The sequence below is a fragment of the Balaenoptera physalus genome (assembly GCF_965194825.1).
Source record: "Balaenoptera physalus genome assembly, chromosome: 20".
Taxonomy (NCBI): Eukaryota; Metazoa; Chordata; class Mammalia; order Artiodactyla; family Balaenopteridae; genus Balaenoptera; species Balaenoptera physalus.
The window spans coordinates 57,821,069-57,845,854 of record NC_138901.1 but is presented as its reverse complement, the minus strand read 5'-3'; the positions used below and the strand labels follow the sequence as shown (position 1 = coordinate 57,845,854).

The 24,786-nt window shown below is 41.8% G+C and overlaps 1 protein-coding gene and 1 pseudogene across 7 annotated transcripts in view; one reads left to right on the top strand and one right to left on the bottom strand.

The window, feature by feature from the left end:
* The window catches only part of STX8 (syntaxin 8), a 242,079-nt gene that overhangs the window by 17,129 nt on the left and 200,164 nt on the right, over positions 1-24,786 (top strand). For 3 of the 6 annotated variants that reach the window (XM_082441462.1, XM_082441464.1, XM_082441463.1), the window contains exon 4: positions 3,927-4,037. The exons of 2 other annotated variants lie outside the window; for them this stretch is intronic. In XM_082441462.1, the coding sequence (XP_082297588.1) occupies positions 3,927-4,037 (111 nt within the window). Of the gene's footprint in view, positions 1-3,926; positions 4,038-5,112; positions 5,176-24,786 lie in introns of those variants that run through there. One more of the 6 variants, XM_082441467.1, reaches the window with a different exon arrangement.
* LOC309651207 (thymosin beta-4 pseudogene) lies at positions 5,015-7,184 on the bottom strand (annotated as a pseudogene). The gene is made up of 2 exons: positions 6,137-7,184; positions 5,015-5,088 (listed from the first exon to the last, which is right to left on the bottom strand). The product of its transcript is annotated as a thymosin beta-4 pseudogene (transcript).

Genomic DNA, 24,786 nt, shown 5'->3' with positions numbered 1-24,786 from the left:
ACTCCAGGAGCTAGAGTGGGGGTGAGGCGTCCCCTGGGTTCAGCACCATCTTCAGCCCACTCCATCGTAGGTTAGAAGTGCTTCCCAGGTTATAGCAGAGAAGCTGGGCTGAGGCACGTTGGTCATGGGTATTGGTGATACGAAATCAGGACCCAGTTTCATTTGCAGCGTTGCATTGCCATAAACCGGTTATAATTACGTGTAAAATCAGCCTAGCTGATTAAAAAGTACTATGGTGGCTAGCTCTTCTGTTTCCTTATTCGTCTGTTCTCTGACCTTCTTCCTTGGTTATTCACCACGTTGGTGGAAGAGGAGGTCCCAGCTCTGGCCACTGACTGCGTGCCCTGTGTTCTACTTGTCCTTCCTTACCCTGTCCTCGCTTCCCCCAACTCCCATGAGACCACATCCGTGCAGTGTCACCACTGCCTAGACGATTCTTTGACCTCTCGTGAACAACTTCTGTACAGTAAGTGTGCTATGCAGAAGGGCTGTGCATCCGTTTATTCTCTTCAACCTCCTCTACCCTCCCCCCCCATCTCCTTATGCTCTGTTCTCTCAATAGATTAAAATAAAAACTGAACAAAGAGGTAGAGTGAGTGCTCCTAACTGGACAGTTTTCCAGTTGTCCCGGATTTACAGGGAGTCTCTGGGAATGTTCTGAATTAATATTACCGGTATTGTTATTAACAGGGTGCTAAGAAGTGGCAGTTAAGTGAGCAGCACTGGGGGCCTCAGGGTGGAGGAGCCCCTGGAACGTTTGGTGGTCAAGCCCCACGTGAGGTGGTAGGAAAGCCCTGACTTAGACTGGAAAGAGCTGGGCTCTAGCCCACTGTTGCCGTTACCAGCTGCACAGGGCCCTGGTTTCCTGGTCAGAAGAACAAGAGACTCGGTTATGCCTCTCCTAGCATCAGCTGTCTGTGATTCTCTTCTTCACTTACTAATCTTCAAAACATAATCACCAAGTTTTATTGCTCCTAAAATTGATGTTCTTTGATTGTTAATTTATTCTCAACTAGTTTATATCTAATATCTGCTAAATTTAAAACTTGCCTTTATTGTTTTTATTAAAAAAGTACTTTCTACCTGTATAGTTCTTATTTTTAACCAATGACTCTTCTCTCTCTTCCCCATCCCCATCCTATTCCAGCTCATTCTTTCATAGTTAATGTGTTGGTGGTTGGTGCCTGTCATCACAGACTTTTCTAGGCATGAACAATTATATACACATGTAAATATAAAATGCTTTTGACTACAGAGGGATCATATTATACGTTTGGTTCTGAAATTTTTTGTTAATTAGCATTTGATAGAGTCAAACAGTCCAAAACAATATTGGATGGAAAGTAAGTCTCCCTTACACCCTGAATCCCCAGTTCCCTTTCCTTAGAGGCGACTCTGTGTATCCTTCCATAAATTTTAAGTGTATACACAAACATATATGTTTCTCTGATTTTTTTTTTTAATGTATGCAGTGGGAGCATACTGTTCACTGTTTAGCTCTTTGCTGCTGCTTTTTGTTTCTGTTTAACACTATTTTGGAGATTACTCCATACCAAATAACTTATGTAGCACTTAGTAAGTGCTCAGAAATGTGAACTATCATTATCATCGATACATAAAGAGCTTTCCTCTTCTCTCTCTCTCTCTTTTTCTGGGGCTGCAAAACATACCATTGTAGAGGTGTGCTAGTTCCTTATTGACGGACCTTAGAATGTTTCCAATATTTGGCTATTATAAATAATGCTGCAGTGAACATCTTTGTTCCTACATCTTTGTATAGACATGTGAAGATATCTGTAGGAGAAATTCCTGTTGAAAGAATGTGCCTTTTAAATTTTGTTATGTATATGGAAGGCAGTGTGGCAATTGGTTGAACCCATTTCCATTCCCACCAAGGATGTCTGAGAGTGCTTGGTTCCTTGCCCCTTTCCAGAACCGTCCTGTCGTAGTTTCTTACCTGATGGGTGAAAGTGATAGCATGGTTCAATTTGCATTTCTTTTACTAATGTGAAACTGCATTTTTTTTCATTTGATTAGCATTATGTTTCTTTTTTCTATGCCCTGTTATATCCTTTGCTGTTTTAAAATTTGCCACTATTAATTTGTCACTTGTAATTTTATTTTGCAGATATTTAAAATTTTTATAGAGCCAGATTTAGTGTTTCCTTAATGGTCTCTGGGTTTTCATTCTTGACTAGAAAGATCTTTCTTACTCTAAGAGTATTAGAAAGTTCTCCAAAGTCGTCTTCTAACGATATGTGATTTTACTTTTTATGTTTAAACCCCTGAGCCAGTCAGATCTGTGCTTAATTGTAATATTGGATTATCGTTCAGCTTATGCTTGCTTGGATAGTTGGATAACTAAAATCCCAACAAAACCACAGATTGCCGGAGTAGGCTGAGCGTAGAACAGAAGACAAAGCTAATCAGCATTGTGATATAGTTAATAGTTTTCCATGATTAAAATTCAGTTTTGTCCTGTATGATTCATGACATAGGTTCTGTCTCTCCCCACCCCCAGGAGTGTTTTTTTAGATAGAAGAGCCTTCTGCTTTATTGGCAATTTGCCACTGATTTGAAACACATTTATTCTTGGCGTTGCATTGATCAGAAGGCTAATATTTGGCCCTTGTATTAGTACAGAGGAAGGACTTAGGCTCACTGTTTCTTAGTTACAGTTGCTACTTCACGGTTTCCAAGATGGGCTCTTAATGACTGTAGTCAAGCAGGAAACGGAAAAGCGATGGTAGTCATTTTTCTCAGGAAAGCGTGGCATTCTGGAATGTTGAGAGAACGTATCCATTATTATTTTTTAAGTATTCAAAGTCGCTAACACTCCTTAGTTACATTGGTTTGGGGGGGACTTATGATTTTTCTAACTAATATCTGTTACTGGGGAACATTTTTGATGGGTTTATTTGCTTTTTTTGCTAGCTGGCCAGCTTTTTCTATTCAAAATTATCAACAAAAATAGATTCACTGGGCCGTGGTTTTCACACCCAGGGAAACTTAACTTGATTCTGCCAAGTTCTCAAACTTCTGGGGCCTAAATGCAGGGTTTAATATCCCCTCTTGAAAGGACAAGTATCTATAAATCCAGAAATCCAAAGCAGTAGTCTCCCTCTTTTACTGGAACCAGGAAAACTGTGGCCATGGATTGTGCCGGAAGAGGTGTGCGAGATTATCTGGGTGCCATATAAAGAAACAAATTCAAAAAGGTGAAGTAATTGGTTCAGGATCATAGGTAATAATCAAAATAGGACTAGCAGGCCTTTGGACTCCTAGTCGAGCATGCTTAGTAGATTAACACATTAAAATATGATTATTTCTTTGTAATTTTGTTTAGAATTAAAGCTCATGCAATGTATTTAATGAGCTGATGGTAACAGCTTTTTAGAGCAAATCTGTTGCATAAAGTAGCCCTTTACAAAATATATTCCAGGTGTGTTAATAGGTGTTCATTAACATGGAAGAAAGGGGGCAACATTTTCTTTCCCTTTTTCCTTTTTTAGCAGAGTATCTTAGGATATTAGTGTCTAGGAAAAACCCTTGACCACTGTGACCTAAAACTCAAAGCCTGATGACTCCCTGAGTCACATTGCCCCGTTGAGAGGAAGGACATTTCAGGGTTGGCCACTGGGAGGAAAATCGTGTTTACCAACTGTATTTCTCAGTGAAGGATCTCATGTGGCGGAACTGTGTCAGTGTTTGTAAGTCCCTCTGCGATGGTTCTGTCCAGGTCCTTTACTGGAAGGATCAGTGAAGTCTGAGGTTAGAGCAGGAGGAGAAGGTTGGTTCAGGCCTCTTCTGGGTAGGGTTGATCAGAGTCTGTAACAGTCCTTTCTGACTTGGAGAGCTCACTTAATAACATAATAGGTCAAATGAGGTAATTCACCTGCTCTTGGACCTTAACGAGATGCCTGCAGAACACAGCTGGAAGGAGACCGAAGACAAAACCTTTTGGATGATCTTGTAACTCGAGAGAGACTACTTCTGACATCCTTTAAGAACGAGGGTGCAGAACCAGATCTCATCAGGTACGATGTTTTCCTTTACAGGGATTATGTGATGGGTGAAATTTATTTGCAGAGATTACAGCTGTTTCCTGAATGGCTTAATTTCTTTAACTAGTAAAATATAGTCTGTTCATTTATAGTGTTTGACTGTCATTTTCTATGCAATGTAGTTTTCATTAAATTTCTAGATTTAGTAAACCAGATACGTTCAGCTGAATCCCATCTTGGAGGAAGGCTATTTAGGTATAATACAGAAAGTCAGAAAATGTCTTTTCATTCTTTAGGTTGAGCTTTCTGCTATGTTAGCTGCCTTTTAAACTCTGGAAGTCATGTTCTTATCTGTGTTGGAAAATGATTTTTTAAAGATTTTTTTGATGTGGACCATTTTTAAAGTCTTTATTGAATTTGTTACAATATTGCTTCTGTTTTATGTTTTGGTTTTTTGGCCACGGGGCATGTGGGATCTTAGCTCCCCGAGCAGGGATCGAACGAACCGGCACCCCCTGCTTTGGAAGGCTAAGTCCTAACCACTGGGCCGCCAGTGAAGTCCCTGAAAATGATTTTTTTTTACTTGACTTGTTATAAAAATGTGTCCTAAAGGTTGTAGTCCGTGGCTCATGGAATTAGAGGCGTGGGGCCATTGGATTCTTCTCTCTGTCCTTTGCCGGAGAGTAATTCACACTCTCCAGCGTTGTCAGCTGCTCTGTACCCGGCTCTGCTGGAAGAACCCAGAGAAGCGGTCCAGGCTTCCCAGCTGAGGTTAATGAAGTATAAATTGTAACATCTTTAGAACTGGCCTCCCCCCCTGCTTCTAGAACTCTCTTAACATCATTGTGGGAACCATCACAGGTGAGATGAGGATAAAACCCGCCTCTCCCCGCCTTCCCCACGAGGGCCGATGGTGCCCTTCATTGTGGGGCGGCAGCTTGTTCCTGGTTAGGAGTCATACTGCTTCCCAGGGGCGGTGTTTTTTTTTTTTTTTTTAACGAGGCTCAGCCTCAGACAATTAAATCCGGGGGCGTGGAGGGCGTGGTCATAGAGGGGCCCCAGGTGATTCTGATCTGCAGCCAGGCTTGAAAAACCACGGCCCAAGGGTGAGTCGAAGAGGATGCAGCGGCTGCGTGTCGGACCTAGCCTTCTCAGGAGCGTGGGATCCAAGGTTTGTAGAAAGAAGCGATGAAATTCGGGAAGGTAGATGAAACCTTGGAGCTGTTCGTTTGGAGAAATAAAAGCCGGGAGTCAGGGAAGGAAGAGTTGTGTCTTGGGCACGGTTTGTAAGTGGACGCGGAGGCCTTCGGTGAGCTGGCTGGTCCTTCGTGGTGCCCGACACTGCTCTGGCAGATGCAGGAGTGAAGTGGGAGGGGGAAGGTGGTGATTCAGGGCCGGTGGAAAAGAACCGCTGAGCAAGGGGATCCAAGGCGAGGAGAGAGTACCCTCTGTCAGGGCGGGTCTCCACATCGAAGTCCAGAAATGTAGTAAAGATAGCGTGGGGTGGGAGAAGCAAATTTCATAGAGGAGGAGGGTCCTAGTAGAGGTGATGGTTGGAGGAGGAGAAGACACGGACATCCTCCTCTGTCGTGGAGGTGGCCGTTCTGACTAGTGACGGTGACTGTTGGGTGAGAGCCTGCTGTGTGTCAGGCTCTGCTTCTCTTCATTGTCGTTTAATGATATTGAGGGGCCAACTTGGGCCCTAGGTCTTTTTTCCCCAGGTGTTAAAACTGACTTGCATCTTAAAAAATTGTGTATTCTAATAATTAAAATCATTTGAACAACAACAAAAAATGGCACTCATTAAACTGCATTTTACAGCCCGCAGGACACCTTGGACCAGTTTACTCTTTATTCTAGATTTCCTTGTCCTCCCACCCAGCCTCCTCCTTCACCAACATGCAAGTTCTTTTCTTTCCCTGCCAGCCAGACAGGTTGGATGGGAGAGGCAGGCGCGGCCTGCGTTGTCAGTAGTTTCCCATTCTTCGATGTGAAAAGGGGCACTACAGTCATTTAAACTTGATCCAACCTCTTTGCATCTTACGAAGTTAAACAGCTAAAAGAAGTAAAATAAGGCAATGCCTGTGGAACGTACAGTGCGTATTGGCGGCACACACCTCATTACTGCTCGCCTGCTTGCTTCTCCTATTCAGTCGTTTCTTTTGAAGGCAGTGGTTTTTTTCTCTTTCTGTTTTCAATTTCGGCTTACCGAATTTCTCAATCTCGGCCATATCGGGTTTGTCAGACATGGCTGCAGAGGAAGAGGAGCGACTTACCAGCGGCCGAGGTCCGGCCTGCGCAGGGGCCGCCGCCGAGTCTGGGCCTTAGGCCTTCCTGGGGGGTATGGTTGATTTTTGGTGCCCCCCTCACATGGGTCGACGAAAAATAATAAGAATAGAAAAGAGTCTTATTTGAGCCAAACTGAGGACTAATCCCAGATCACTCTGAGAAATAGCTCCAGAGAAGCAGGGTTTTTAGCAGTTTTATATCTTGTCAGAACAAAGAACATTAAAGTCAAGGATACATTTCTTCAAGGTCTCAAAAAAACAGACCAGGAGGTATATGTACAGCAGGTACAGGATGGACTTGGCACCTGGGAAGGGAATCTTATCAAAGGAGGACTAATGTTGGCGTCCCAGGAAGAGGGGCCTTTAATCTTTATTTTTTAACATGGACGGTCTTTACTTCTGCTCAGTGTGCCCTTTTCTTTAGTAATTAAGAACAGGTGTACAATGTATGTTTGATAGGCCCCAAACAGGCTGTTTTAGGTAGCGTAAAATTCAAGTTAACTCATGTATAAGCCAGAATGACTTCTCTAGATCTCAGTATGTCAAAATTACTCGTACTGCTTGTCACCCCCATCTTTTGTCACCCCTCTTCTCTCCTGTGATCTGTTTCTTTGCTGTTTAAAGCATGCCGTGTTCAGTAGGTTCAGCGTCACCTGGGTTTGTGTTTAGAAATTAGTCTCAGACCCCACCCCCACCCTACTGAATCGAATCTGCATGTGAACAAGATCCTCAGGTGGTTTGAATGCCCCTTCCAGCTTGAAATACTGCTTTATATCACTTGTTCTTAATTGTGGCACTCAGCATCAGAATCACCCACGAGGCTTAAAAAACAAAAAAACAAAAAAACCAGCGTCCAGACCATATACTTGCAGAGTCTGAACGAGTAGTCTGGCGGGCGGCCTCGGTAGCAGTAACACGGGGGGCGGGGTGGGGGGCTCCTCGGGGGTGGGTGGCAGGGTGAGAACCACTGCTTTCTCCCACGGGGTCCGAGAGGTGAGCGCTAACGGCTTACATCTGCGTGTTTTCTGTGTGCCGGGCACTATGCTAAGGTGTACGTGCCTGCGCTCAGATCTTTCTAACATCCCACTTTACAGGAGAGAAGCTGCGGCTTGGAGGGGTCGGGTAACTTGCACATGATTCTAAGCCTAATCAGTCTCAGAGTTTGGATTTCCTCTAGATCTGTATGTCTTCAGGTGGGAACTCTTAACCGTTGCACCGTAAGTAAGAGCTGGACCAGGAATTAGAAGGACTCGACTCTGTTGCTTCCTAGCCAGTCATCGGGCTTCAGAATCATTGACTTGAAAAGCGGGGGGTGGGGGTGGGGTGGGGTTGTTCTGCTTCTTTCATTGTTTGGACCAGGTGAGGTGATTGGAATGTGAAGGGCTTTGTAAACTCTCGAGCCTTTACAACTACAAGATGTTATTCAGGCGGGGAGCGAGCTCCTGTCGCTTCCTCTGTTTTCCTGGAGACCCTGTGTCCCTCCTGTCCCAGCCCTGAGTGCTTGAGGGGGACCTGGCCTCCCCGACCAGTCTCGTTTCATGTTCTACACCTGGCTCTCCTCCTTCCCATTCTCACCTCCCACGGCTCCTTCTGTGTCCCTTTCCTCAGTGCCCAGCTTGCTGGCTGTGGTCTTGATGGTAAACAGTCTTACATTCATTCTAGCAATGGATTCCATGCTGGCAGCGACTTACCTTCCTGGACGTATTTTAGCTGAAGCCTCCTTGAGCCCAAAGTAAATGAAGTAGTAGGAAGATTTTAGGGAATTTAGCAGGTCAGTAGCAGAGGTGTTTTGGATGGAGGCCCACCAAGGCCTCTGAAGTCCTATCACCAGGACGCCCCCTGCTCCCCCTCTGTTTAATTTAAGGCTGATCCACCTGGTGGGCCTGCAGGTGTTGCTTATTGGTGAATGGTTGGGCTGCCCAGGGACAGAAAGACCAGCCTGAGGGGAAACTGAAGCAGGGGTAACTAATTCCTGAGGGTTTGAAATAATGAAGGTATAACAGGCCAGGCTGATTTCCATGCTCTCAAGATGAAACTTTGAGGGAACCATATGTTTTATTTGTTCAGACACAGAAATCTAGAGTAATTCAGAATAAGCTTCCAGAAGAGTTTAAAAGTGTGTGAGCCCTGTGGAGGAGACATGACGTCTGAGGGTTGGCTTGATGAGGTAAAATGGATAGAACAGACCGTGATGGTCCATTCCAGGCACCATGGAATGTGCCCAAGAATGAGAAACCAGTGCGGCAATTAGATATTGCTCACTGTAAAGAAAGTGCATAAGTCATTGAGGTAAAAAGAGGAAAGAGAATAGTAGGTGGCCTGGAAGGTGAATTACTGGTGAATCCTTGTTGGGCTAGGATTGCTTTAGACCCACTGGACCTATGTCTGTGTATACGTGTATTAGTTTGCTAGGGCTACTGTAATGAAGTACCACAGACCGGGTGGCTCAAACAACAGAAATGTATTTTCTTACAGTTCTGGTGGCTGGAAGTCCAAGGTTAAGGTGTCACCGTTAGAGTTGCTCCCTTCTGAGGGCCATGACAGCAGGATCTGTTCCAGGCCTCTCTCCTCGGCTTGTAGATGGCCGTTTTCCCTCTCTGTCTTCTCCTCTGTCTTACCCGCGTGTGTGTCTGTTCAAATTTCCTTTTCTTACTGGATTAGGGCCCACTCTCGTGACCTCACTTTAACTGCCTCTTTAAAGAACTTATCTCCAAATATTGTTCCATTCTGGATTACTGGGGGTTAAGACTTCAACGAATGAGTTTTGCCAGGGGGTGGGGGTGGGGGGGATGGACACAGTTCAGCCCATAACTGTCCAAAAAAGTGCAAGTCCTAGACATTCTAGGAGAATCTGATCAGTAAGGAAATGCATCCAAGGTAAAACCATTCTCAAATTCTTATGTAGAGGAAGCCCTGGGAAATCTACTCAAGGGCTGTGAAATGAACACCAGATAGCTCTGCCCAACCCCAGCTCATCAGGGAGGATGGTGGCAGTGCAGACTTGATCGAGGCAGGCAGTACGTGTGTGGATGAGTGTGTGCACGAGCACAGGTTAAAGTCAAGGAAATTGCCAGAAGCAGACTGTCTTAGATTTGAGGACAGAGTTTCCAGTCTTTGATTTCACCCACCTGCCCATGTCAGAGTGTTATTTTTGCCCCCCCTTTTTTTTTAACCCCAAATCCCCACCTTTGAGGCCTCCTCTTCCTTCCCCAACCTCCCATACCCAAATAACTCTTGCTTGGACCTAGCCTTCTGAGGATCTGAATTCAGTTGTAGACATGAATTGGATATGGGTTCTCAGTTGGACCTTGCCCTCCCACCTCCTGACTGTCAGGCTGCCCGGTCATTTCTGAGACCTTGTCGGGAACCTTTCAGCTCTGTCCCTGGAGAAACCTCATTCCCTCCCCTGCCTGTCGGTTGCTCTGATGGTCTCCGGTGACTCGCAAAGATTTCTTCGGCCCTGCAGATTCCTAGTTCTGGGCTCCTCCATCGTTTTTGTTTGCTTCCCTAATCTCTGGATTCCTCCAGTATTTTTGATGGCTTCTGTCATTCTTGATATCATCGTGGGTTGCCTTGTCACTGGGGAGGTGGGGGGTGGCTCATGTCTTGCTTTTAGGTCACAACCTACAGAAACACATTGGTCAGGAAGCCTTATCAGAACTTAAATGTTATAGACCTGCTCTCTCTGGCACATCTTGTCATTCATGCTAGACCATCACCACACGTACTGTTGAAGAACTGGGGGTGTTCTGCTAATCGATAGTTCGAAGCCCCGTGATGACTGGCGGCAAGCAACACCGCAAGATCAGTTGACCCAACCAGGACTCCCTGAAAACTGTCGACCCTCTCTGTCCTCCTGAGCCCTTTCCTCTTCTCTGGTTTCCTCTGTCTCCTCCTCCTCCTCCTCTCTCACCCCCGAGTCTTTGCTTTCTCTCTCTTCCCCATCCCTCATTCTCAGGAGTCCTTCTGCTACCCACCCCCCCCCCCCACCCCGCAAAACTTTCCTCTTCCTCGTCATATGTGGACTTATTAAGGAGAGGAGAGTACTGTCAAACTTCAGTTTGGATTAGCATTTCCTTTAAACACATGATTGTAGGAATCCCATAATTGAATGCGTAGCTGTCATGTGACGGAATCTGAGTTTTACCTTACGGATTAGTGATCCTTATTCTAAAGCAGTAAACCTTGATGTGAGACTTGGTCTCAGTAAGCAATGGTTGACTAATTGAGGGCATTTGGAAACTTGTTAAAAGAAGTCTCTGTGTAACAATGTCTCTTGGAAGAAGATAAGCCCTAATTTATAAAGCAGTGACACAGCTTTGATTGAAAACCCTCCTGCCCTTTATATTTGAGAGCATTGCCAATTCTCACAATTAGTTAAATCTTTGTAAAGAGAGAAGAAAAATCATTGCATACTCCACTGCTCTGTGACCATCTCAGAGATTATGTGATTAACTCGGCTGTAGTGGGTGGCTAATTGGGTAAGCTTTAATCTTCACACCACCAAGTATATTGAGGATTATAGGAAATAGGAAGTTATTTAGAGGTTGAGATGGTAGTTTTGTGTCAGGAATGCTATATTAACAAGCAGACCAACTGCTAACATCAAAAGAATAGAAGATAATGTTCACATTTTCTTAGAGTGTGAGCTTTACATTTAATTTCAGATATTTACTTTTCCTTGGAGCTGCTAAAAAAAAATATATATATATATATACTTCCAATTTATATTTCATTTCACTGTATTGGCAGTCAAGGGAGGCAAAAGAAAAATTTACATTGAATATTCCATTAAAAGTATTGCCCCTCTACCATTTTAGATCATTGAATGTTTTCTTTCAATTTAAAGCTTGATTTATAAGAAGGATGATTTCCATCTGATAGTACTGAGATTTCCTAAAAAATTATTCGTTTATACTTTATGTTGCTTGAAGTTATGAACACAGGATGAACCGACTCTTCCAGAAGTAGGAACTCTCTGAGGAATATACCCCTGCATCATTAGCTGTGAGACAACGGATAAGCCATAATTATTTATCCTTTTTACTTATGCCCCAGAAATACACTAACTTTCTGGGTCATCTGGCATGTAAAGGATATGCTGAAATCAGTAAAGATGTGCTTCTCTCTTTCAGTGACCCCAAGGATAGTTGAACTAAGGTGGTATTAAGTGTGGTCAAGAATATTAAATTTCTCTGATAATTTAATGAAAACTAGTTAAAGAATCAAAAATGTGGTAAATGGAAGATTTTCTTTTGATGTGCCTGTTACAAGTGGTGGCAAAAAACCCTAAACAATTTAAAAACAAAAACAAAAAACTAGTTTTTGCATTTGAGCTCTTTACAGTTCAGCAAGAAAGACAGACATGAATTAAAGATTCATACAAATAAGTAAAATCAGTTCAGCAGAAAAACATATTGTGCTTTGAGGGAGTATTAGTGGGGAGCTGATTTAGCTAGGGAAGCCATGTGGTTATTAATATTTGTTTTTTTGGCAAGCGTATATTTTGTTTCTCTATCTAAATTTTAAATACCTTGAGGATGGGGACCAAAACCTAACACAATGGTTATTAACTGGTTGCTCACTGAATGAAAATCTTTTGTTTTTCTAGTATCTTTTATAAATACCTAGTGGGAGTTTGGTATATAGCAGGCGCTCAGCAGATTTCTGTTGATTAAAAGGTAGACTGAGTCAGGATGTGATAGGCTGGGCTCTGTAAACAAACCTGGGACCCTCAGGGGAATACCAGATGAAAGCATTTTTTGCCTGCCTCATATAAAGTCTGGTGGTTCTTTGGGACAGCTCCCTTAAAAGGGTGATTCAGGGTTTCCCACCATGTGGCTGTGCTGTCTGACAGGAGACCTCCATGCTCACTATGAGAGGAGAAGAGAGAGGATGTGGAGGTCTCACCTCCTCTCATAGGCTGTCGCCTGGAAGTTGTATATATAGCAGCCCGTTGGCCGTAACCAGTCACATGGCTCCATCCTGCCTGCGGGGGAGGCTGGGAAATGTAGTCTTTGCCCACGCTCACAGAGGGGAACATGAAATGGGACTTGGGGCCACCCCTCGCTTTTTGTCTCTGTCTCACTGATTATTTGGGGTGGTTTGATGGAAAGATAAGTAACTTTGGTACATAGTCTGCCTACTCTCAATTAGCGGAGATTAGAATCAGAAGTTACTAGAGGCACATGAGGTGGGCTGAGAGGCGACCCTGGTGGGGTTTGTTCACCTTTTATAATGCTCATTCTGAAAGAGTTCAGTCAGGCAGGGGAAACATAAACACAGGACAAATTCAGTGCAAATGGGTATATACAATGCAGACTAGAAAGGGAGGTTGTGTCTGCAGCAGTCAGAGGAGGAGAAGGACCAAGGAAAGCACCTAAAAGGTCTAGAAAAGAAGACGGTGTTTATTGTTCTTACCCTCACCAAGGGGGTGCCTGGTTTGGCTCACGCGCTGCTATTATTGGCTCACGCGCTGGTATTACAGTCACGATGCCCTCAGCTGCAGGGAACAGACAACCCTACGCAGAACCACTTACATAAGGAAAAATGCCTCCATATAATAAATTCCAAGTTAGAGGATTGAGAAGGGTGGTTAATTCTACAGTCGGTGATGATCCAGGTTCTGGCCATGTCTTTGTTTTGCCTTTGTCTTCAGACCGATTCCTCTTGGTCGAGCATACCTGTAGAAAGTTCCCAGCCACACTCCAAACTTCAGTAGGAGAGGAAGGAGGGTATGTCTTGCATAAGTAATGTATTCACGAGGCTGAGACATTTTAAAAGCACTTAACAGTGTTCAGTGGAAAGCCTCCCTCCCTTCTGTGTGCCCCCCTCCTCAACAAATATCAGTGTTAATGATTTTTGGTATATATTTCCAAGGTTCTCTTGAATATATACCAGCAAATAGGAATATTTTATTTCCATCCATCTTTTACACAAACGGTAGCATACTACACAAATTATTCTACAGCATTCTTTTGTCATCTAAATTTCCTGGAGGTCTTCCCAAACCAGCACATGAGGTTTTGTCATTAGTTATGGGGTTTTTTTTTTTTTGGAAATATGAGGGTTGATGTTGTAATTGAATCCTCTGGCATTAGTTTTTATAGCCTTATATTTCATTGTGTGCACTACTGTAATTTAACTAGTCTCCTATTGATATGTTTTGTTTCTACTCTATTACATTTGTGTATATATATTACATAGTTTTTTTTTCTATTACAAAAATATAGTGGTGAATAACCTTGTACATAAGGGATTTCATATGTGTGAAAGTCTAGATAAGTTCTTAGAAGAAGGATGGCTGGGCCAAAGGATATATGCATTTATAATTTTCACAGAACCAATTTAGATCTGTGCTAGCAACTTATGTGAGTGCCTATTTCCATACAGTCTTCTCCAAAGAGTTATTAAATTTTGTATCCTATTCCAATCTAGTATATGAAGATAGTTCTGATGTTAAATTTTTGTTAAATTTGTTTACTCTGTTAAATATTTGATGCATTTGGAATTTGAAGAGTATGAATCGCACTTTTTTCCTATTTGACTATTTTTGTGACTGACTACATTTTTTTACGGAGTCATCCATCTTTTCACAAATTCTGAGATGATGAGATTTATCGTATAATACATTCCTATATATTTGGATCTATTTCTGGACTTTGTAAGGCATTTCATTGATCTCTGTGCTAACACCATTAATTTTGTGGCTTTATTATAAGTTTTAGTACATGATAGGGCTAGTCTTCTGTCATTGTACTATTTTTAAACAATTTTCATTAAAAAAAATGAACTCAATCAGCTAATCTAATTCCAAAAAAGAGAGAAATAACTGTTGGTTTTTTAAAAATTGGGGTTACATGAAATCTTGAAATCCTTTATAATGTTGAATTTTCCTACCCAAGAATATGGGGTTTTTTTCTGTTTGTTCAAGCCATCTTTCAGGCCTTTCAGAATGTTTTCTTCAAATACACATTTCTGGTTTAATTTATTTTGAGGTGTTTTATAGTTTTGGTGGTAGTTTTAAATTCAGTTTTTCATTTCGTCATGCTTTTTGATGTTTATTTGAAAACTGGATATCTGGATGCTATTATATGTAAACAGTCTAATTCTGATTTTCAGTAGTTTTTCTGTTGATTCTCTTGTATTTTCCAGTTACTTTCTAAGAGGGGGAAAAAAACACCTCCTGGAAGCTTCACAGTGGACTTTGGCTCAAAACAGAAATAGGCTAGGATTGTATCACATGCTATGTTATACCAAGAACCATGGTGGAATGGAGCTGCCATGATTGGCTTGGTTTATTCAGGATAGATATATCCCTGAACTGAAACTGAGGACAGGCTTATGTTCCCTGAGCAATGGAGCCTTGAACAAAATCGAATTCTGATAACAAGGGAGAAAGGACATAGAGATGTTGGGTAGGACTGGTGTACCAACCCTCCTCTGTGTTCCCTTAGCAACAGTGACTCTCTTCATCTTGAAGTTTCTTCTGACAGCAGAGACTCCAGGTTCCTCACTACTGTGACCTCAGTAAATTCTTGAAATCCCAGAGAAGTGGTAGCTCACTGGCCTTCTGGGTTATTTTATTTAGGTTCAAGTGGAACTTGGATAATTGCTTTAAATCTCTAGTTCACTGTTTAAAGAAGCTGGGCTATTTACTCTTGCCTGTATTCCTGAGGAGGTTTAGGAGAGGTGCTTTCGAAGTAGAACCCAGTTTCAATAGCAACACATTTATACAGTTTCATAGAGCTGGCTTCTTCTGTAGACAGATGATCTTGTGCATTTTATGTTAATTATTGTTTAATTCCATTTGGGTGGTAATAGCTTCTGACTTTGTCTCCATGTTCTGGAGAAACATAGGTTAAATAGGTTAATTTGATGCAGGGACTGATACTTAGGGACAAGAAGGGAGTGTTCGAAACATGGACCGACCTGAAAAATCTGGAATATATGTTGCCTTAGCACTTTTTTTTTTTCCTGTATTAACTACTGGTCTGATACTAGCTATGCAAAGTGTACGGTGACCATGTTTTCTTGGGGAGAAAAACTGGATATGTCATAGGACCAAGTCTTTTTTTGACTTCTTTTCTGGAAGAGGCAGTCTGATAGTGTCAGGCCAGAATGTTGGTGCTTTGGGATATTCCAGTGGTTAATGGGAATGAATAGAATACTTGCTTTTGAAAAAATTTAAAACATACATTTACTTTTAAAGATATTTATCGCATTGTAAACACCCAACTGTACAAAAAGGTTATCAATGAAAACTGGAGTGCCCTCCCACTTCTGGCATGCATTTTTCCCTTTTCCTCCCTGGAGGCAGCAACTTCTAACAGTTTTTTGTGTATCCTTCTAGAAAGGTAATACACGTGTATAAGGATACACATACATCTCCAGTCACTCTCTCACCCTTTCAGTTTTTAATGTGAATTATCGTGTAAAATGTCCTCTTTACTGTGTGTTATCTTTTTTGTCTAGCAGTATGTCTTGGAGCTTATGAAGTAGAATGTTTAAATAGTGCTCTTAAATATCTTGAAATTGTCTCAAACTTGACAGAGTAGCTCTTTTGAAGTGTTTCAGTTATGTGTGTACTAACCAGACTGATTATCACTTGAAGGTCATTTAGCCCAGATTTTTTTTTTTTTCTCCGTGGGCTAGGAAAGGAAGCTCTGTTAGCAGCATGACTTCCAAATAGAATACTGATGGTAAAGAGGGATTATCCGTTTGGATGACTGATCAAGGGAGTGAACCCAGAGACGTTGAGGCCTAGGTGAATATCAGTCGTTGCAATCCCACATTGTTGCTCAAGTCACTGAAGGTGGCCAGTTGTCACCGTGTGGATGTGATAAAGCGTAGTCTGGCCGTGAGCTCGCAGCAGCAACCTGCTGGTTCCTCTCCTAGGAAGGCCTTGAAAGCTGGACCACAAAGACGTACCAAATGAAAACAAACTTAAAAGATGCTATTGATAATAGTATTTTAAAAACAGGAGATATATAGGAATAAGTCAAATGAAAGAAGTATGAAACCTCTACACTCAAAACTATAAAGCATTTAGAGAAAGGAAGGAAGACCTGATGGAGGGATAACCGTGTTCACAGATTGGGAGGACTCAGGACTGTAAAGATGTTAGTTCTCTTAAAATTGATCTGTAGATTGAGAGCAAACCCATTTAGATTCCCCAGCCAGTTTTTTGTTTGTTTTTTTGTCCGTCACTTAAGCTGATTCTAAGGTGTATATGGCAATTTTGAAGAACAAAAGTTTTGAACACTCACGTGATCATTTTTCAAGACTTAACCGTAAAGCTGCAGTTGTGGTGTTGGCACAACGTCAGGCCAATAAACCAGTGGATCAAAATAGAGTCCAGAAACAGCCCTCCATACACATGTTGTCACTTGATTTATGACCGAGGTGACACTGCAATGCAGGGGAGAAAAGAGGATCTTTTCAATAAATAGGTCAGCTGAATATCCACATGGAAAAAAAAAAAAACCAAATCTTAGCCTCTACAGTCAACCCTCCATGAAAATCAATTCCAGAACGATTGTAGACCTAAATGTGAAAGGTAAAATAAAACTTTAAGAAAACGTAGGAAGATTTTTTTTTTAAAGTTTTTTTGGTAATGCTTATGTTATTATTTTATTTATTTATTTATTTATTTATTTTTGACTGTGTTGGGTCTTCGTTTCTGTGCGAGGGCTTTCTCCAGTTGCGGCGAGTGGGGGCCAACTCTTCATCGCGGTGCGCGGGCCTCACTGTCGCGGCCTCTCTTGCTGCGGAGCACAGGCTCCAGACGCGCAGGCTCAGTTGTGGCTCACGGGCCCAGTTGCTCCACGGCATGTGGGATCTTCCCAGACCAGGGCTCGAACCCGTGTCCCCTGCATTGGGAGGCAGATTCTCAACCACTGCGCCACCAGGGAAGCCCGGAAGATATCTTTATGACCTTGGGAATAGGTAAAGATTTCTTAAACAGGACACAAAGACTGAACATGAAGGAAACGCATGGTAAGTTGGATTTCACTGAAATAAGAAATTCTGTGTATCAAAAGATACCACAGAGAGAGTGAAAGCCAAGCCATAGTATGGGAATCTAGATTTGCAGTGAATATATCTGTTACATAAGTCATATCTGGAATATATAAAGAGCCCCCATAAATCAAAAAGACAACTCCTTAGGGAAAAAATAGGCAGACGACTTGACGTTGTACTTGACAAAAGAGGGTGTCCAGTGGCTGCACACATGAAAAGGTGTTCAGCCTCTCCAGTCATCAGGAAATTGCAAACTAAAGCCATGCTGTCATACCATTACGCCTGCCAGATTGGCTAAAATTAAAATTACAGACGTCTCAGGAGTTACTAAGATGTGGAGCCACTGGAGTTCTCATGTCCTGCTGGGGGGACCATCATTTTACAACCACTCTGGAAAACTCTGAAAACTGAACTGTATGTACTAAGAACATGTACGTGTTTATAGCATCCTTCTAAAATAGTCCCACCTGGAAACAACCACTGAACACCAACACTGTAGTGGATAAATACATGAGGGCGTGTTTATACAATGATCCTAATGAGAGGAAACGATCTACAGCCACACACCACACACTGGATGCGTCTCACAGACACAACACTCAGTGAAATAAGCCAGGCAGAAGCGTGTGCAAACACAGCACTGAGTGAAATAAGCCAGGCGGAAGCTTGCGTACTATATGGATTCCATTCCTATAAAGGCAGACCTTGTATATGGTGTTATCAATAATGAAAGTGGTTCCCTTTGGGGGAAGTAGTGACCAGAAGGGGGCATGGGAGGTCCTGGGGTTCTGCCTATGCTCCGTTTCTTATCCTGGGTAGTGATTAACTGGGGGTGTTCACTTTGTGAATTATCTTTGAGCTGTACGCTTTGGTTTCTTTGTCTATATGTTGTATTTGAATTTAAAAATTCGTAAATACACATGTATACACACTTTTATATAATACATATGTATATATACTTATACACACATACAATATATAACGTATACTTATATATTACATTACATATATGCTTAGTGTATATGTTACATATGTATGTGTATGTATATGTATATAGCTATGTATACCTATGTATAAGTATACATGCACATATACACTGAGACGCATATGTATCCATCTGTACGTGTGTGTGTGTATGTATGCACACACACACACAGCTATGTCTTGAACAGGCCACAAGGTGGAGATGTAAGTCAGTAGAAGGGGAGACATACTCAGACCTTCCCAGTTTCTAGATTTTTAAAAGTTAGGGTTCTCCTCCCTTGAGAGTGAGGAGAGAAGGGTTGATTGCTTGGACTTTCCAGCTTTGGAGGAGGAATCGCTTACCTTTCAGTTCTCTTTCATCTTTTCCCCCTTTCTCTGTGTCACCGCAAACCCATTTGTCATGTTTAAACTTCCTCCTCAGGGCTTCTCTGTAGACTTTTGCCCCCATCCATCCGCAAGCTGTTTATTCTTGTTTCTTTCCCTCTCTTTCATCTTCCTTCCTTGACTTTTCCTGTCACATTTTTCTCTTCCATTGCTCTTTTCCCCCTGGAAAAAGATGTTTGGTTTTGGCATTTCTTGGTTTTTAGTTTCTGCTTCCCATTCTTAATTTTGAAAGAAGAGGAACACTTTCAGTGCCTCTGATAGTCTTCACTTAAGTGGTCTTTACTTTTGTGGGTCTTTGCTGCCTTATTAGCTCCCCTTCCCTGGTTCTCCCACCCTATGGGGAAATGACTCATCTTTAATTGGATTTAAAACAAATTATCCACATGATACACACTCCTTATAACAAGTCAGTCCACACTGAGGTATGACCCAAAGTTAATACCCGCTCCCCCTTCCTTCCCTCCAGTGTCATTCTCCTGACGTAACCTGTGTTAACCTCCCCACATTTATCTGTGCTTGTACATATATTTACAAGTGTAGTTACATGAATATGCATTTTCCTTTCCTATTTTGTGAAAAAAAAAGAATTTTACATATTACTCTGTAATTTACTGTTTTTCATTTAAATTTGGGCATTCCTCTAACAAAAATAGATTTAACAAAATTCTCTTCAATAGCTGCATTATTTCACAATAGAAAGAGGCAGTCACTTTTCCAGCCACTCCCCATTTGCTGAATATTGGGTGGTTTAGTTTTTTGCCATTACAAACAATGATGCGGTAAATATCCACGAAGAATGTGGCTTCTGCCTCTATAGAACAGATTCCTCTAGGTGGGGTTATTGGGACAAAAGGTATGGGTGTTCAAAACGTAACAGGTTCTGCCATGTCTGTTTCTTAAAAGTTATAGTGCTTTACGTTTCCTCTGACGGTATATGGGAGAGCCCATTTCCCTACACCGTAGGTGTCGGTGGGTGTTACAGAACTGGTTGGGTTATGCTGATCTGATGGGTGAGAAATGGTATCTTGTTTTGAATTGCAGTCCTTAACTACTGGTACAGTTGTGACTTTTGATGGGGAAAATAAAAAGATTTCCTACTTCATGCATTACTTTTATTATTGTTTTTTGGCTGCGTTGGGTCTTCATTTGCTGGGTGTGGGCTTTCTCTAGTTGCGGTGGGCAGGGGCTGCTCTTCGTTGTGGTGCGGTGGCTTCTCTTGTTGCAGAGCATGGGCTCTAGGTGCGCGGGTTTCAGTAGTTGTGCACAGGCTCAGTAGTTGCAGTGTACAGGCTCAGTAGTTGTGGCTCGTAGGCTTAGTTGCTCCGCGGCATGTGGGATCTTCCCGGGCCAGGGCTCGAACCCGTGTCCCCTGCATTGGCGGGCAGATACTTAACAACTGTGCCACCAGGGAAGTCCTCATGCATTACCTTTAAATGATAAAACTCACTTGGGAATTGAAAAAGGAAGCAAATTCCAGGCAGTGAATAAGCAGGAAGAAGAAAGGAGTTACCTATACACACTGTATTGTAAGTTATGTTGATTTATTTTTTATAAAGCCTATATAATACTTTCCAACTTGTGCTTCTTGTAAGTGAAAATTGTAAAGAAACTGGGGAAAAAAAAAAAAAAAAAAGGATTTTCTTTTCTATTAAGAAAAGAGGGACTTCCCTGGTGGCACGGTGGTTAAGAATCCGCCTGCCAATGCAGGGAACACAGGTTTGAGCCCTAGTCCGGAAGATCCCACATGCCGCGGAGCAGCTAAGCCCGTGCGCCACAACTACTGAGCCTACACTCCTAGAGCCCGCCAGCCACAACTACTGAAGCCTGCGTGCCTAGAGCCCCTGCTCCACAACAAGAGAAGCCACCGCAATGAGAAGCCCGCGTACCACAGCCAAGAGCAGCCCCCCGCTCGCCGCAACTAGAGAAAGCCTGTGTGCAGCAATGAAGACCTAATGCAGCAAAAAATTTAATAAAATTTTAAAAACTTTGTTTCTCCCTCCCCCTCTTCTGTATTTGCCAAGCACTTTCGTACAGATTATTTGACTGTCATAATAATCTTCAAGATAAGCAGAGAAGGGATTACTTTTTTGGTTTACAGATGAGGAAACTGTCATTGTACCCAGGGCGGGTTAATGGCAGAAGGAGAACTAGAACTCATCTCCTTGACCTTGGCTATGGGTTTCGTTTCGCGGGCCTCCCTTTCTCTGAATTTTGGTCCCTTGCAGGGACCCTCATCATCTGTTCCTTCTCACTGGCTTTGAGTACTTTGCCCTCCTGTTCGCTGCACTTAGTAGAAGCCAGCCGAGGATTGCTAACTTTGCACGCGTAATTCAGTGGACGGAGCTAAGGGTTTACAGTTAGAAAACCTGGGTGTGAATCTTGACTCCATTTCGTTTTCTGTAAAATGCAAATAATCATGACTCAAAATGTTGTGAAGTTCGGATGAGATAAATATTTGTGAAGGTGTATATTTATGCTTTTGTGAAGTGGTCTATAAACATTCCACAACACTTGCTGTCACTGATCTTAGCAGAGGGGAATTCAGAGGTGGCACGTCTTTCTATCCTGCTCAACAGAATTGGAGAACAGTCCGTGATGGTTTATAAGTAAGTGCTAAATGATGTGGCCTGGGCCATAAATGGTCTAGGAGATTGGAAAAGAGAGCCATGTGAGGTGGAGGAGGTTGAGAAGAACTGGATGGAACGAGACTTGAGATCGCCCTTGTAGAGTGAGTAGGGTTTGTACCCCTTATGGTTTCCCTCGTTCTTCAACCCTACTTTTTCCAGACCTGTAATTTCCATACCCATCTGTGTATTGGTGCCTGGCTGGTTGCCTAAAAATCACCTGAGGGAGACTACAGATTTCTGGGCCTTGGCTCCAGAGGGAGAGGATGCCATGGTTATTATGAATTTGAGTTTTTAGATATGAACTAGATTAATTGATAAGAAACAAGGTTATTGAGGTGGAAATGATGACTGTATAGGCGGTGCTTGCCTTTTGTGCATCTTGAGCATATACATTATTCACACCCTTCAACAGTCTCAATGCCAAATTTGGATTTTTGTACATCAGCTGAAAAATATAAAATTCTACTAGCATAGAATTTTTAACACTGTGTAGAGCACTGTAGTGTTTAATTCTACTCCCTGCCAGCCAATAATTTCATTTTACTGGACTTGCATCTTTGTCCAGAGAACAGTGTTAATTTGCACAATTAATTGAATATTTTAGTGCCTTGTATCTTTAAATGAGTGAGAATGGAAACAAATAAGGGGGAAAACAAGTTGAGGCAAAGGTGGAAATCACTGGGCACGCCTAATGCCTAAATGCAAATTGTCAGCCTCATTGGGTTCTCATTGGATTTATCATTTAAGTGTGTTTGGTCATGCAGAAAAAAGTGAAAGAAGATGTAGAACATTTGTTATTGAAAAGAGTGTCGAAAAGGCACAACAGAAACTCCCTTGTAATATGTAAGCATATTGTTGACTTTCACTCTTTGTTTCTAAACGTGTTTTCAAGACTCCACTGTGTAATAAAGTTAAGGAGCTGCTTGTAATAAGTGGTAATTATTGGATTGCTTAACATTTATTTTGTACTTGAACTTTAATCACTAACCAGCAGATGGCGCTCAGTCACCAGACATTTGGCAGAGCAGCTAATTCACCTTTCACTTAGAATTCTTAGGTTTTTAAACACCAAGGTCCTAATATATAGCACAGAGAACTATATTTAGTATCCTGTGATAAACGATAATGGAAACATAAAAAGTCTACATGTGTATAACTGAGTCACTTTGCTGTACGGCAGAGATTAGCACAACATTGTACATCAACTATACTTCAATTTAAAAAATAGACAAAACCTAAGAATTCTGTTTATTTTTTTAATCACCCATTCCTCTCCTCCTTCGACTTTTCAGGTACCATGACAGTGACATTAAGGTAAAAGTAAAGAATTGTTCCCTTTGGTTTTATTTGCTTGATTTTAGATTGCCTGGATGACTCGAGAATAGCACACAGAGGTTTCTCAACTTCAGGTCAGAGGCCAAAATAATGACTTCTGATGGCCTTTTCCCACCCTGCATTTGTGTTCTTCTGTGAACGGTTTTGTTAAATTTTAACGTTACATTTAAAACTTCTTATGGTAACCTTTAGCCAGCAGTGAAATAGGGAGAAAAATGAGAGTGGTTTACAATTAAAAAATTATTTGCTTGCGGTAGATTTTAAAGATGCTGTGGTGAGACTTTCCTTGGATGACGTGTAAGTAAGAGATTTTCCTTGCTTGAGGTCTTATTGTTCTGGACTAATACTAATTAGTCTAAACAAATTGACTAATCTTTATTCAATTAGTTAACAACAACAACAAAAATTTGAGTACTTTGCAAAAGGCACAGTGTTAGGCATTTATTGTCCCTGGAGTACCAGCTCCCTGAGGTCAGGTATTTGTCTCTCTTGTTCTCTTCCAAAGGCCCTAGATTCATGCTGGCACATAGAAGGGACTCAGTAAGTGTGTGGAGGAAGGATGGTTGGATGAATAGGTGGATGGGATACAAAAACAGAATTGGACAGAGTACTGGGCTTAAAGAAGTTAGCTGTCTAGTAAATATGGCTACAAGTAGCTACAAATCCATAGCTTATGATCTCGACAGCAGTTTTACTTTGGGGTTGTTACGGGAGTTATATTGAAATTTGAGAAAATCCCGAAAGGAAATGAAACATTTCCCTAAGTTGTGTCAGTTCTCCAAGTCACCCAGTTTTGGAAATCTTTATCCTCTGTATCCATTCTACTCAGCAGCACTTTTGTGGGGCTTTCCTTTGAATTGCTGGGTGAATTGTCCCTTCCCTGCCATTCCATCTTGTCATTTCCCTCATCCAGCCCCCCATCCCCTTCTGCCTAAATGGCACTAGCCTTCTGGTCTACCTCCCTGACTGCGGCCTCTCCTCAGTGTAAGCCAGCCTGGATATTGTTGCCAGATTTTTCCTTTAAAGAATGTATGTCAAAGAAACTATTTTCTGATTGAAAGTTGAGCCTCTGTGCATCTTTATATTCATGGAAAGAAACTAGCTGAGAAAGCTTTGAGAAAGGAATCGCCCTTTCAGACCATAGTAGCATTTTCACACCTACAGGCAAGTCTAGTTACAAAGCTCTGTAGACTCGATTCACCTCACTGACACCCTAGAAATATCATCTCTAGTCCTGACTGCAGACCTCTCTGTGGCCTGTGAATACTCAAACACTGTTTTTTCAGACAAAACAAACATTTTATGGTCACTTTGACATCTTTTGGAAATGCTAAGAAAAGCTGCTGCTTGGAATTCACTGCTTTTTCAATTCTATATTCGGTTGATAAGAACACCCTCCCTGTGAACTCTGACAAGTTGCAACTACATTTGTCAGCAGAAAAACATGGATTAACTGCAACCCCCCCCCGTATTGTCATAATTTAATAATGTGTATCACTTTCTTTGGGGGATAAAAATGAAATATTTTTACAGTGTCAGAAAGGACTATGAAACTTTTTGGTAAAATCTTTTTGAGACAGATAGCTAACCTGTTTAGTAACGTGGCATTTATTTGATAAGTTCCATTTATTAGATAAGTTCCATCTTGAAAATATAGGTAAAAATGATGGATTTATTTTTAAAAACATTTCAAGTCTACCCTAACCTCAGAAGCATAGTATTTAGCATTTCCTTTCTTTAGCTGACTTTTCAAAGGAGAAACACTCCTTCATCGTCCTTCCAAAAGTGGGCTTGAGCTGCAAGGTGTTTTAGTGACAGAATTCCCGTTCAAGTTAAAATTCTCTCCATCTGCTTGAACAACGTCAGTCTTTGCTGCTAAACTCTTGAAGGCAGGTAGCAGTTAAGTTTTCCTTTGCCTTTTTTTTTTTTAATCTCAAGATAAATGTCAAATACCCCTCTCATTTTGTCTCTCTTGCTGAAAAAGCTCAGTGGTTTTCTTAGTTCTGTTTCATAAACACGTACTGAATGCTTCTCCAGCGTACTCAGAGGAACTGTCTTTCTGGTCCTAGGGATATAAACATGACTGTCATGTGGCCTCTTTCCTTCCAGAGCTCATAATTTAGGAAGGGAGACAGATGAGTA